This window comes from Hippopotamus amphibius, chromosome 16, assembly GCF_030028045.1.
Source record: "Hippopotamus amphibius kiboko isolate mHipAmp2 chromosome 16, mHipAmp2.hap2, whole genome shotgun sequence".
NCBI lineage: Eukaryota > Metazoa > Chordata > Mammalia > Artiodactyla > Hippopotamidae > Hippopotamus > Hippopotamus amphibius.
Window position 1 is genome coordinate 13,239,750 of NC_080201.1, and position 13,182 is coordinate 13,252,931.

The 13,182-nt window shown below is 52.5% G+C and overlaps 1 protein-coding gene across 5 annotated transcripts in view; it reads right to left on the reverse strand.

Annotated features, from left to right (window-relative positions):
- ST3GAL2 (ST3 beta-galactoside alpha-2,3-sialyltransferase 2) overlaps positions 1-13,182 on the reverse strand; it is a 44,790-nt gene that overhangs the window by 3,755 nt on the left and 27,853 nt on the right. For 3 of the 5 annotated variants that reach the window (XM_057712921.1, XM_057712924.1, XM_057712923.1), the window contains 2 exons: positions 7,491-8,905; positions 5,015-5,208 (listed from right to left, as the gene is read on the reverse strand). In XM_057712921.1, coding sequence (XP_057568904.1) covers positions 5,015-5,208; positions 7,491-7,829 — 533 coding nt within the window. In that variant the 5' untranslated portion in view covers positions 7,830-8,905. Of the gene's footprint in view, positions 1-5,014; positions 5,209-7,490; positions 8,906-9,750; positions 9,784-13,182 lie in introns of those variants that run through there. The other 2 variants (XM_057712926.1, XM_057712922.1) reach the window with 2 other exon arrangements.

Genomic DNA, 13,182 nt, shown 5'->3' on the forward strand with positions numbered 1-13,182 from the left:
AGACACTGCCGTGGAAACTGGTACAAGAGTTTTAGAGGACAGTTTGGTACTGGCTATCAAACGTAAATAAGTGTGCACTTAGCCAATGATTCCATTTCTAGAAATCTATCCTATAAAAATGGTTGCATAAGTGTGCAGAGGATATTCATTGCAGTATGATTTACAATAGTGAAAAGGAGAACTAATCAAATAATCGAGAACCAGTCAATACATTTTGGGACATTTATATAACAGAACAGCACGCAGTCATCAGAATGAACAAAGTAGATTTACATGTGCTGGTAAGAAATATGTCCAAGAGCTATTCAGTGAAAAAAGCAAGTGGTGTGAAGAATCTCACTTCTTTCCTTTTAACACATACCTTTTGAATACCTGTACAGTCAGAGGAAATTACAACGCCAAAAAGGAAAACTGAAAATTAGATAGTGTGATTCCATTTTTTGTAAAAAAAAAAAAAAAAAAGAAAAAAGGTAGAAGGAGAGAAGGGGGAGGGGGGAGGGAGGGAGGGAGGGAGAAAGGAAGGAAGAAAAAAACTAACTTTTGTATATAAATAGAGAAAAATCTGGAAGAGTATTAAAATTTTAACAATGGGAGAATGGGATAATTCACTTTTTAGTGCATACATTTCTGGTTTTTTCCAATAATAAGCACATATTACTTTTATAATTTTTTTTTTTTAAAGAAAAGACAGCCTTTCACAGCTTGCAGCTCTCTTGGCTGTTCTGTCTTTTCTCCTAGAAGACATGCAAGCCAGAAAAGAAGCTGAAGCATCCCCTTGGCCCGGGGTAGATGGCTCAATTCCACCAGCCCCAGCCACCCTATCCCTGCACTTTAAGTTCTTGTCTGCCTTTCCACTCCAAGGCCAAGGGGGGTGCCCACGTTCTGACAGTGCCCACCCTGGGCTATCCCAGGCAGATGTGCAGCGTGGGACTATGTCTCTCCTCCGCTGTCTTAGAAGAACCTGGAACCCCAGAACAATCTCTCCCCACACCCCCTCCCCCAGGGTGTGACACACCAAGAAGGCTTCTAATTCCTCTCAAGTAGCGCAAAACATAGGATCACTATAGTCAAAGCTCCCTTTTTATGGTGAGGATCTTAAAAACAAGTGATCCAACTTTAAACACAAACCCATTGTGTTTCTGTTGTGACCGATTGTGAGAACATTCCTGTCTTGTGTGGATCACACTGCAGAATCATACCACTCAGGCCGGTGACCGTAACCTGGGCTTCCATTCCACTGGGGACACAGGGATCTGGGAGAGAGGGAGCAAAGTCTCCACGTGCTCTCCCAGCTTTTTATGCCCATTCGAACATTCCCTGTCCTCAAAGTGGCCAGCACCCCCTAGCTGGGCCCTGTGTCACAGGGGACCCCCTGCTGCCTCCCTCCTAACCGTCTCCTGCTGCTGACACGACGTGGTGAGAGTGTATTTAGTGCGCACCCCAGCCTCCACCGGCCACTGGGCTGTACCTCCCGCCGCTCTGCTTCCCTTCCCTTGAGGGACTGGAGGGTATTTTGGGCAGGAAACCAAGAGCGGCCTGATTTGGAACTAGAGAGTGAGTCCTTATTCTTCGCCACTTCAGTTCCAGTCTGCTTCAAGCAGAAGCCTACTATCTTTCCTGTAGGACCAACTGTGCTCTGGCCCCAGAACAAGGATTAAGACCCTGCCTCTCTTCTCCCAAATCTATTTCTTTAAATTAACTGACCCTCTGCCTCCCATCTGGGTACCCCTCTGATATCTTGGTCTTTAGGGTTCAGAGATACTGTCTCCTAGAGGAGCTGAGAAGTATTTTCCCCATTCATTAAGAACAGTTTACAGGACTTTCCTGGTGGTCCAGTGGGTAAGACTCCACGCTCACAATGCAGGGGCCTGGGTTCAATCCCTGGTCAGGGAATTATATCCCACTTGTATACCACAACTAAGAGTTCACATGCCATAACCAAAAGATCCCAGATGCCACAACAAAGATCCTGTGTGCCACAACTAAGATCTGGCACAGGCAAAATAAACAAACAAATAAAAATCTTTTAAAAATTCTTAAAATAAAAAAAAAAAAGAACAGTTTGCTGGGACTGCTACAGCTCCACATACAGCCTTGGTCCTATTGTCACCACAGCCACAGTCTGGATCTGCCTCTGCCATGACAGCCCTGGGGTCCGTGAGGAACAAAGCAGCAACAGAACAGCTGGAGAGGAAGCCTAACGGGGATGGTGTTCCTCAGCTGCCTGGAGTACGGAAGTAGGTAGCAGGAGGTGGAAGACTTGGATTGGTGACACTCAAGTTGGCTGGGGTCTGGGCTGGAAAGGAACTGGAGTCAAGGTTCACTCTTGTGAGGACCAAAGAAACAAACCTCATCTCATTCAAGATGGAGAGGCCAGGCTGGTCCTGCAGATCAAAGGCCGCAGCTGTCCCAGGTCAGCCTCTGAAGACACCCCCTATCTGCCTTCTCCACTGACTTGGCAGCCAGAGCTTTCACAAAGTCCTGTCACCCAAGATCACTGCCTCCCACCCTTGTGTCAGCCCTCCTTAGAGCCTCCACCTCCCCCCGTGCCTCCTGCTTGCTGGGCAGGGAGCCACTTTCAAAAGTCTGGGGATGAATGGAATAAGAGATCCAAAAAGATGTTTCAGAGCCTCCAAGAAAAGGGAAGGAACATGGCGTGCTTCTGGAGACAGAATTTTGCTTTGGGGCTCTAATTCATTCTGGAGAAGCCGAGCCCTGGAAAGGGACCAGAGCAGGATGGAGAGGATGAGCTGGATTTCTGTGACTCCTGGGAAAAGCATTCTAGAATTCTATCTGTCCCCTGACATCAAAGCACCTGGAGGCAGAGGCCCAGGCAGGATGGACATATTTGCATGCTTAGGGTTCAGAGTTAGGTCACCTAGTCACTCTCTTTCATTCTTTTTTTTTTTTTTTTTTAACTATTTATTTATTTTTGGCTGCCTTGGGTCTTCGTTGCTGCAAGCGGGCTTTCTCTAGTTGTGGCGAGCAGGGGCTACACTTCATTGCAGTGCGTAGGCTGCTCATTGCTGTGGCTTCTCTTGTTGCAGAGCACAGGCTCCAGGTGCCCGGGCTTCAGTAGTTGCAGCACGTGGACTCAGTAGTTGTGACTCTCAGGCTCAGTAGTTGTGGTACACGGGCTTAGTTACTCCATGGCATGTGGGATCTTCCCAGACCAATCCCAGACCAGGGATCAAACCTGTGTTCCCTGCATTAGCAGGTGGATTCTTAACCACCAGGCAAGTCCCCTTTTCGTTCTTTCATATGTTTATGGTGAGCCTACAATCTGCCAGGAGCTGTTGTGGATCTATCTGCTGGCCAGCTGAGGCAGGACCAGCTCAACTCCATTTGGAGTTGTCAACGGGGCTCAGAAGACAGAGTTCAGGAAGGAGGCAGCTAGGGGAGGGCGTGGTGGGGTTGGGGGTAGGTAGAGCCATCATCTCACTGTAACTCATCTCAGCCCTTCCAGTGGGACCTTTCGCTGCTGCTGCTTCCAGGAAGAGACGCCTCCCCACTGGTTCCAAACCAAGATACACCCATAAGCAGAGTCACCCTCCATTGCCACCTGGCTGCTTCTACAGATCAGCTAAAGGCCAATTACCATCTGGGTCACTCCTTCCACTAAGAAATTCTGGGGTCCACTCCAAAACACCCCATCTCCTAGCCTGGTTCCTATGAGGGAACATCTGTGAATCACTTTCTGCCTGACCAGGTACTGCCCAGGTATCACAGCAGCCAAGTTTTTCTGTCTGCTGTGCTCCTCCCTTGGAGCTTCCCAACCATCACTGAGGTGCACAGTGAAAGCTCTGTAGGTGGTGGTGAGGCACAGCAGGCAGAAGCTACAGGCGCCTGAGAGCATTTCCCTGGGCTTCCCAAGTGTCCCAGGACTGCACTGAAGTGATGGCTGCCACATTCTCTAATGTCAGCCACTGTCTCTGGGAGAGAGAAGCCCCTTTCCAGCTCCCAGCTTGCCTCCCTTGCCTTCTGGGTTCCAGCAGTTGGAAGATGGAGCAAATCTCAGGTGGCTCTGAGTGCCTGGATTTGGCCTAGCATCCCCCTCTCTCCCCCCACCCCCACCATTCTCAACATGAGAAAGGTTTTGCAAGGAATGTTGAAAGCCTCAGAGACATATTGCTGCCTTGGTGTTGCTATGGAGACAGCAACAGTTTCTAAGACAAAGCCTGTCCTTCTGCCTCCCAGGAAACCTGGCCTTTCTGCAATGCTCATCCTAAGAGATGCTTAGTGAAAACGGGGCATTTTCGATATCTTTATTCTTAGGGCTCTTCCTCCACCAAGGAGTGGGATGGAAGGATCCCCACTGCGGCATTTCCTGCCCCAAGTCTAGGTAGGAAGTCAGAAAACACAGAGGCTCAGGAGCAGAATGAAGCAGCCCGTGTCCAGGTCACAAGTTAACCTCTTGGCCCTGCTCACCCTCGAGCTGTCTGCCTGGAGTGTGTACCCTCCCAACCCTTCTCTTTTCCTCAAGGCTGGGCGCAGATGTCTGGCGAATGAATGAGCCCCTGCACAATCTAAACACTATGAAGTTAAGGTAAGGGATGGGAGCCCAGAGTGGGCACCAACAGCTCCTTTTTCTGTCCAGGACACCCCTCTTCTGTGAGTCTGCCAGAGGAAGCACCTGTGGCTATTAAGCAAGAAGCTAGTTTGAGGGCCATGCTCCTGGCCCAACTGCTAAGGGGACAGGCAGGTGAAAGGGCCTCTGGTGGGAGTTTTCACAAGACATCAGCCAGGAGTGTAGTTTCAGCTCTTTTCAGAGACATTCAGAGCTGGAAGCTAAGTGAGGGCCGCAAGCAAAGTTTAGAATGCGAATTCTGTCTCCCTGTCCACCTCAAAAAACAAAAGTGAGAGACTCAAGCCTGTAAAGGGAGGTTCTGGGTGTCAGGGTCCCACAGCAGCCCCAGCAGCTGGCAATTCCTACACTGCAGGACAAGGCCAAGGAGACCAGTGCCCCCTCCTGGGGGCTTATCCTGGGCCCAGCCTTGAGCTCCCTGGGACTCACCTCATGATGAAGTTGTGCCCGTCCACATCCGGCCCGTAGCCAGAGCCCCGCAAGTTGCCCGAGTTCCCCACCACAGCACAGCGCCGGCACTGGTGGGGGTCCCGGAAACGGTAGGGGTTCTCGCCTGGTACTATCTGGAACAGCTTCTCCAGCACCTCGTTGGTGTTGTGTGACTTGAACTGGGGCTGCAACATCTGTAGAGGGGAGGGGAGAAGAACGAGGTGTGGGCAGGGAGACAGGGGAGGGGGTATGATCAGGAGGGGACTTCCGCCTGCTCCCCCTTTCTGCCCTCGCCCTCCAGTGTCCAAGTAGCACAGGCCTCCTACCCAGGTTCTACCAGGGGAGCAGGAATCCTCCCTGAACAGTGAGCACCCTCCCCTTGTTCAACAACAGCGCAGTCTCCCTACCGAGACCAGACCAGTACCCTGCTATCAGGAGCAGCTCTGCAGTACTGGTCAGGCTCAGGGGTCAAGGAGCTATTCAACACATTCTCCAGGGGTCTGCAGGCCTGTGCCTCGAAGCAGAGGCCCTTGGCTCTGCTGTCCTCTCCGGGCAGCTCTGAGTCTCATAAGAGGTGCAGTTAATGTAGAAAGCCCCTGGGAAACTTCAGGGGCTTATTCACAATCAGCCTGCAGGGGGCGACCCTGGGACTCAGCCTGGAGCTCCAGGCAAGATCCCCAGGATACCTAGAGCCCTGAGCCTTGGGGAAAAGGCGAAGAGGCACAGATATTCTTTCAAAGTCATAACAGCTGGAATGAAACCCACCCCCTGCACCTCCCACCACCAGCGATGCAAAAGACCATGAAATGAGGCCAAGGCAGCACTTAAACACCTACAGTGCCAGGCAGGGAACATGCAGGAGTGAAGAGGCAGGTGGGGCCTACAGCCAACAGAAGCTCCCATCAAAAAGGGGTGACTTCAGCCAACGGTTGTATTTCATGAGAAATATCCTGATACCTAAATGATGGTAACTAATGCAAACAGTTTAAAAACACTGGGTGAGCTGGACTCAGCCCCTGGGCCACCATCTGCAAGGGCTTTAAAATGCTCTGTGGTCCAAGCTGTAACACTGCAGGTCTGCAGCTAAGCAGGAGCTGCTCAGGGGACGGGATGTGTGGAGGGGATGGATGGGCCTGCTTTTCTGCCTCTTCTCTGAGCACAGGAAGGGCCCCTGAGCACAAGAACATGAACTCAGTGTGGAAAGGAAGCTTAGCCCTGAGACAAGACTTTCTAAGTTCAACAGCAAAAGGCGGTGACTGTGGGGAGCAGCAGAGAAGTGGCTTCTGGGGTTTAAACAGCCCTAAGTTCCATGCCTGTGGGCAGGAGGCCTGGCCTGCCTCTTGGTCCATCCCTGCCCAGAGGCCTGTTCTGGCCCTTCATGGCCATCACTGAGACCTACGACCTTGGGCAGGCCCTGGGGTGTGACTATGAGCAACACGCAGGACCCTTTGAGAGCTCCAGGCCATCACAGGAAGGACTGTCAGGCCCTGTCATGCGGTGACTCTGGCTCTGTAGAACTCCCCATCCTTAGGGGCTCTGACAGTCCGGGCCAGGAAGCAGGATCTGTGAGTTGCTCTGATAAGCCAGACTGCATGAACTCATCCTCACAGTTGCCCCAAATGCTAGAAAAAGGGAGAGTCATCACCCTCCCCATTTGCCAGCTGGGGAAACCAGGGACCAAGAGCTGCCTCTCAAGCCCCCCAGCAGGGAACGCCGGCAGCCTGCGGGCCCCTGGGTCAAGAAGTGACGCTGCTCCACCTCTGACACGTGTGGTGACCAGGTGGCCACGGCAGAGCCTGCGGAACGATGCTCCAGAGAGGACGGGGACGCAGTGAAGGGAGTTAAAGCAGCAGAAAGGGGATGGGATCCAGAAGAGCAGGGAGGCTTGGGCACACCTCTCCCCTCATCCCCTCCCCTTCACCTCTCTTAGCCCCTAGAGGAGGTGACAATGCTTTCCTAATCTCAACCCAGAAGAAAGTTTTTTCCAGCAACTGGAAAGAACCAAGTGAGTGGCATGGTGTTTAAAATTATTTTGAGCAAACATTTATAAATTAGGATACTGCCTGCACAGCAACAATCACTGGAGCTGCGTGGCTACCTCCTTTATGAAGGGCAGGCCTTCTTCCTGTTGCCATGGTCCTCATGTTCGCCATCTTCTCCCTGGGGACCTGCTTCTCCTGTCTATTTTACCTCCCTGGCCCAGCAGGCATCTCTGGTCTATGCTTGGCCTCTAAAGGCACTAGAAAATATTAATTCTCTTTCCTTCCAGGCCAAAGCTTGCTCTACCCTTCACAACCTGTGATCACAGTAGCTGGCTCTGGTCCAATGAACCTCACACTTTGTCAAGGTTCTGGGGGCCAGAAGACAGACAGCCCAAATCCAAGAGGCGGCTCCAAGGGTGACTCCCAAACAGGGGGGACAGATCCCTTGAGAGGAGGCAGCAAAGGGGAGGCAGGAGGGGCCACGGCTTTCTCACCATCCACCACCTCTGGACATCCGGGGGCAGGTCCATGTTCTCTCGGGTCCAGACGGGGGAAATGTTGCTGTTGAAGTGGCTATCAAACCACCCAGAGGCGCCGGCGTCGCCCATGCAGCGGCGACAGGCACAGCTCTTGCCGGCGAGCCCCTCCTTGCTGAGGCGCTGTAGGCCGGCGTAGCCGGGCACCAGCTTCACCCGGTGGGTCCCGTCCAGGGCGCCCGAGTCCAGGTAGGGCAGGGTGGCCATGCTGTGGTGGGAGTAGGTGAAGAGCAGAGACATGATGAACACCAGCAGAAAGGCCACGGAGAGGAACCACACCCGCAGGGAGCACTTCATGGTTCGGTGCCCTGGGGAGCTGGGCCCTCAGCCCGGCAGTCAGGCGGGTGTCACCGTGGCCACTCCTTTCCCAGCCCACTGACGGGCCAGCCACAGTGCAGCCTGCTTGTTCCGGCACCACGTGCAAAGGGCATATGGGCACGTGCTGAGGAGGGGACAGTGGCAGGGGTCCCACGCCACGCCCTCCCTCAGCGTCAGGAGAAAGCACGTTGGCAGCAGTGGCTCCCCTGTCCCTGAGCCGCCCGGCCCTGCTTATGGCTTCATTGGGTCTCTCCGTCACTAGCTGGGCCAGAGAGGCTCTGCTTCTCCCGGAGCCCTGGTGAGGGGGAGGTCAGTCCATCTCAGCCCTCTAGTCCCTTGGGGTTGCTGGCTGCCAGCTCTGGGGGTCCCCCTCTTTGGCGGCTTGAAACGATCCAGTCTGGAGCATTCGGGGTCCCTGTGGTTCATGAGCAGACGCCGAGGCGGCGGCCCCTCGTCCCCTGCAGCAGGGAAGCCCTTGAACCCCAATCACAGCAGAGAGCACACGGGCTTCAAGCAGCCTGAATTTCATGTAAACGTCTTCCCCCCCCTCAGTTGGCCCTCAGGGCCCAACCCCTCTGCCAGGGGAGGAAAGGGAACCAAGCCCTGATCCGGAGAGAAGAAACCCAGGAAGCTCTGTGGGTGCCAGAAAACTCTTCAGAGACCAAGATCCTCCCGGCGTTAGGTTCCGCCCTTCTACTTCCCATCTGAGGTGCCGGCCCCTTCTCCCAGCGGTCACAGTTGTGTAGGGGTGGCTGTGCTCCGGCCCCTGCTGCGAGGTCCTTTGGGGCCTGCGAACAGCCGCTTCTCAGGAACAGCAGCAGAGTGCTGCTTCGCACGCCAGCAGGGTCAGCCGAGCGAGTGTGCGCGGAGATAGCAGGTGCCGAGCTCTAGACCAGGGCCCGGGCCTCCGTCTTGCTGCTGCCGGCCCAGGCGTGGAGGCTGCTCTGCCCATCCCTGCTCCCCTGAGGCCTCTGTCCTGCCTCGAGCTAGCAGTAATCCCCTGGCAGTTTCCCCTCACTCGTCAGGCGCCAGGCTGCCGCAGCATGACTCTGAAACTGCAGAGAGGAAAAATAATGTGTAGACAGACCGCACATGCACACATGCGCTCCCCCAGCCCCGCCCCCAAGTCCCAGAGGGGACAGAGCTGACAGCGGAGGAGACGCCCACTTCACGGAAGGGTGGACAAAAGAAAGGGCTCTTCCCTCTAACTGCAGACAGCACTGCTCTGTTCTCCTTAACTCAGGGCTCGAAGGACCAGATTAGCCCACCACCCTCCCTTATTAGCCAGAAGGTAAACAAGGACAGAAAGTGATTTCTGTAGAGCCACAGGGCGAGTCACTGGAAAAGCCAGGTTCAGGACGTTCTATTCCAGTTATATGAGGTTAATTTCAGGTGAAACTTAAGAGAAGATGGCCCAGAGAAAACATCGTAGGAGACTGCAGATAGGGTCCCCTCACCTGGGTGCTCTCTACCTGAGAAGAGGTAGAGAAGCACCCCAAGTGAGGCGGGTGGTTGGCCTGGGCCCTGGTATTTGCCCTCTTCTCTCTCCAGTGTGGGCTACAGATGAGGCATTCCTGGGTTAGCTGGGCGAATCATTAACAACCCTTCCAGCTCTGCTGTCAGGGAGAGAACCTGACCGCGTCAGGACGCTGGGGTGTCGGGCTCAGCGCCACCACCATTCAGCAAGAGCAGGCAGAAGAGGCAGCAGGGTGGTTTGGGGATCCACCCTAAGGAAAGGAGCCTGAATCCACCCCACGTGCTAGGGAGCCAGGGCAAGAGCCAGGGACAAGGCTGAGCGGAGCCCCTGGGCCCTGGCTCCACGCCACAAGGAACATTTAATCCTAGCGGCCTGCCTGTCCCCATCAGCTCCTCTCCAAATCCGGCCAGCCCTGGATCTGACCTGGCCCCTGGGCCTCACAGCCGCTCTCGGAAAGCTCCAGCTCCAGCCAGCCCCTCCAGGTCATCTGGCTGCTGCCAGCAGCTGCACAGAAGGCCGCTCAGGCTCTATGTTCAGGAACCTCTGCCACCCCCTCCATTCACGGCAGCTCAAATTTCTGGGGCCGAGCCAAACCACAAAGCCATCAGGGAATGGAACTAGCACGTTCCAATAAGCAGACATTATTCTGGGTGGGGAAACAATGCTCACAGACGTGAAGGAACACGCCTAGGGTCACAGCCTCCTGAGTGGAGCTGAGATTCGAGTCCAGGTCCAGCCGGTTCCAAAGCCTGTAACTGGCCAGGGTGCAGAAAGAAGCCCGAGTCCCTTCAACTACCCAGTGGCTCAGGGGTAAGAGACAAGGAGACACAGAAGCTGGCTTTCAAGGGTCGAAAAGTGAAGCTTCGGCCACAGGCCTCACTAGGGCTCCCAGCTCTAACCCACAGGCCCAGTGACACTGGTCCAATGTGCTCCTTCCAAAGGTCCTACTGCGCCCTTTGGCAGGCCAGACTCCAGGCAGAGCCACTGGTGATGCTGTCTGTAAACAGAAGCCAGGTCACTGTCTCGTCCAGGCCTCCCTTTGCTCATATCCATTCCCAACATCTCAGGAAAAGAGCTCCGTTTTGCAGGGTCCTGCTCCGGCATCCTGTGACCTGAGGAGAGCCCGCCATGAGGCATGCAGCCAGGAGGTGGTGACCTTCCTGGCTGAGCAAGGGATGGTGCGAGGGGCCTGGCTGGGGAGACCTGGTTTCTGGTGGCCAACCCACTGTGACCCCCGAAGGCAGACTCTGGCAGAAGCCGGCACAGGAGGCTCTGAAGGAAACATCTCCCACACTGGGGAAGACAGTAACTCCTTGGAATCTTAACTCAACAAAGGGGAAATCTGAAGTAACCGACTGCCTGGTCAGGGAGAGGAAAAGCCCTAGTTTCGTCACTGCGTTTGGGAAAAGCAGAGAAACAGGATCACTGGCAAAGGCCCTTGCTCTGGAAATCCCAAGGCTGGGCTGGGAACATGTGCTGAAGGCAGCTGCAGGCACAAGGTAGGACTGCTGCTAACGGAGCAGGAACCATCAGAGGCCCCAGGCATGCACCCCAAATCCCAGAAGTCACCTGGGTAAGACCTTTTATGCACCTCATCTGCCCTGGGGTACTCCCCGCGCCCTCCGGTGGCCACGGCTTAATTCCGATGTTTCCCTTTCACAGCTGTTCTGAGCATTCATGTTAAGCCCATGCAAACCCCAGCGTATTAATAAAACAGTCGGGGGAAGGGCACACACTTGGGCATCAGCCTCCACCTCTGGTGCCCACAGAGGGAAGCAGGCCAGTCTTCCAGGGCCACCGGGCTGATGCTGGCTTATTTATTCATTCAACAGATACTTAGCGGGCTGGCGCAAGGCTGGGGGCTAGTGTGGGACAGTGCACACCCAACCTGTCCTCATGGAGCTTCTGGTCTAGTGGCAAATACAAAGGCCCCAGGGATTACAAAGTGCCATGACAGAGAAGTTACAGGGTGCCGTGCGAGGGAACGGAGGACACAGGGAGGAAACAGCCTGACCCGTTAAAAACATGGCAAGAAGGCCAGAGAAGCTGGGGAGGGTGTCGGAGAGGAAGGTACGAGGGGCCCAGACACAAAGGCCTTTGAAGAGATTGGGATTTATTATGAATCCAATGGGAGGGTTTGGGGGAGGGATGTGTCATGACCTGATTTATATTTTAAAATGGACCCTTGAAGTGAAATTTTTAAAACTAACAGTACCAAGTGTTTAGAGAGGATGCAGAGTATCAAGAACACGCGCACACTCACCACTGGTGGGCAAATAAATTGGTACAATGCTTGGGAGGCTAATTTGGCATTACCTACGAAATACGGACATGAGTATATCTCAACAGTATTTCTTTAAAAAAAAATTAAGAAACATCTTTCTCACAGAAAATACGGGGTGGGAACACAGTGAGAGACTAGAAAGTTCCCCCATTTGTCCTGGGCTAATTTGTTTTGTGATGTCCCATGTAAGACGACATACTAAGAAATTGTAGTCCTCCTCCAGTTTGGGTGGGAATGAATGGTTTCTCGCCCAAAGGCTGAATATTTAGAATCAATGAATTACAAAGCTGGTGAGTTCTGCCTGCTTGTCCTATTAAGCAGATTTAAAGCTTAAGTTGAACCCTGACAACTGGTTGAAAACACTGTTTCATTTTCCCCCAAAATCTTGCCCCTACTTGGAACAATTTATTTTTTTTCACTGAGGTTTAATTCACATATAATAGGATGCAGAAGTCTTTCAACGTGTGCATGTGTGTAAGAACCCAATATAAAATACAGAGCACTTCCACACCCCCATCCCAGGAAGTGCTCCTTCCCCGTCATCATTCACTGCACTACCATTTTGCTGAGTCCTATCACCACAGATTAGGTTTACTTGTTCTTGAACTTCACATAAACACTCCTGCCTGGCTGGCTTCTTTTGCTCAGCCCAATGTTTCAGAGATTCGTCCATGTTGTAGTTTATTCCTATCCATGTTTGGACAGTTGAGTCATTTCCAGTTTTTGGTTGTTATGAGTAAAACTGCCCTGATCTTTCTATACAAGTCGTTTTGTGGACACATACTCTCATTTCTCTGGGATAAATACCTGGGAGTGGAATTACAGGGTCATAGAGTACATATACTGGTATGTTTACCTTTACCAGAAATTATTAAATAGTTTTCCAAAGTGGCTGTAGCATTTTAAGTTTCCACCAATAACGCAGAAAAGTGCCATTTGTTCCATGTCCTGGATATCTGCTATCTTTTTAATTTTAGGCATCCTGGTGGGTATGTAGTAAACTCTAGCATTTCTATGACCAGATACACATGAACACATGTACCAAGAGACATACAAGAATGCTCAAGGCAGCACTGGGTAATAGCTGAAACCTGCAAACAATCCAAATGTCCATCAGAATAGGATGGATAGACTGTGGTCCATTTGTCTTATAGTGTAAAAAGGAATGAATGCCAGTTTCAGACATAAACAGGGATGAATATGACCCCAAAACTATTATGCTGAGCAAAAAGAATAAGGCAGGGATGAATACTTACAGTGTGAGTTCATTTAAGGCCTCTATACATAGATGATAAAGCAAAAGATAAAATCAAGGAAACACTGTAAAATCCAGGAAATTCCCCTGGAGGGAAAGAAGGTAGATGAGACAAGAAGAAGGGCCTATAGGGTCTTCAGACGTACTGGGAATATATTACGCCTTAATCCAGGTAGTAGGAACAGAGTATTTAAGATTTTTATTCTTGGGGACTTCCCTGGTGGTCCAGCAGTTAAGACTCTGTGCTCCCAATGTAGGGGGTGCCCAGGTCCAATTCTTGGTCGGGGAACTAGATCTCGTATGCATGCCACAACTA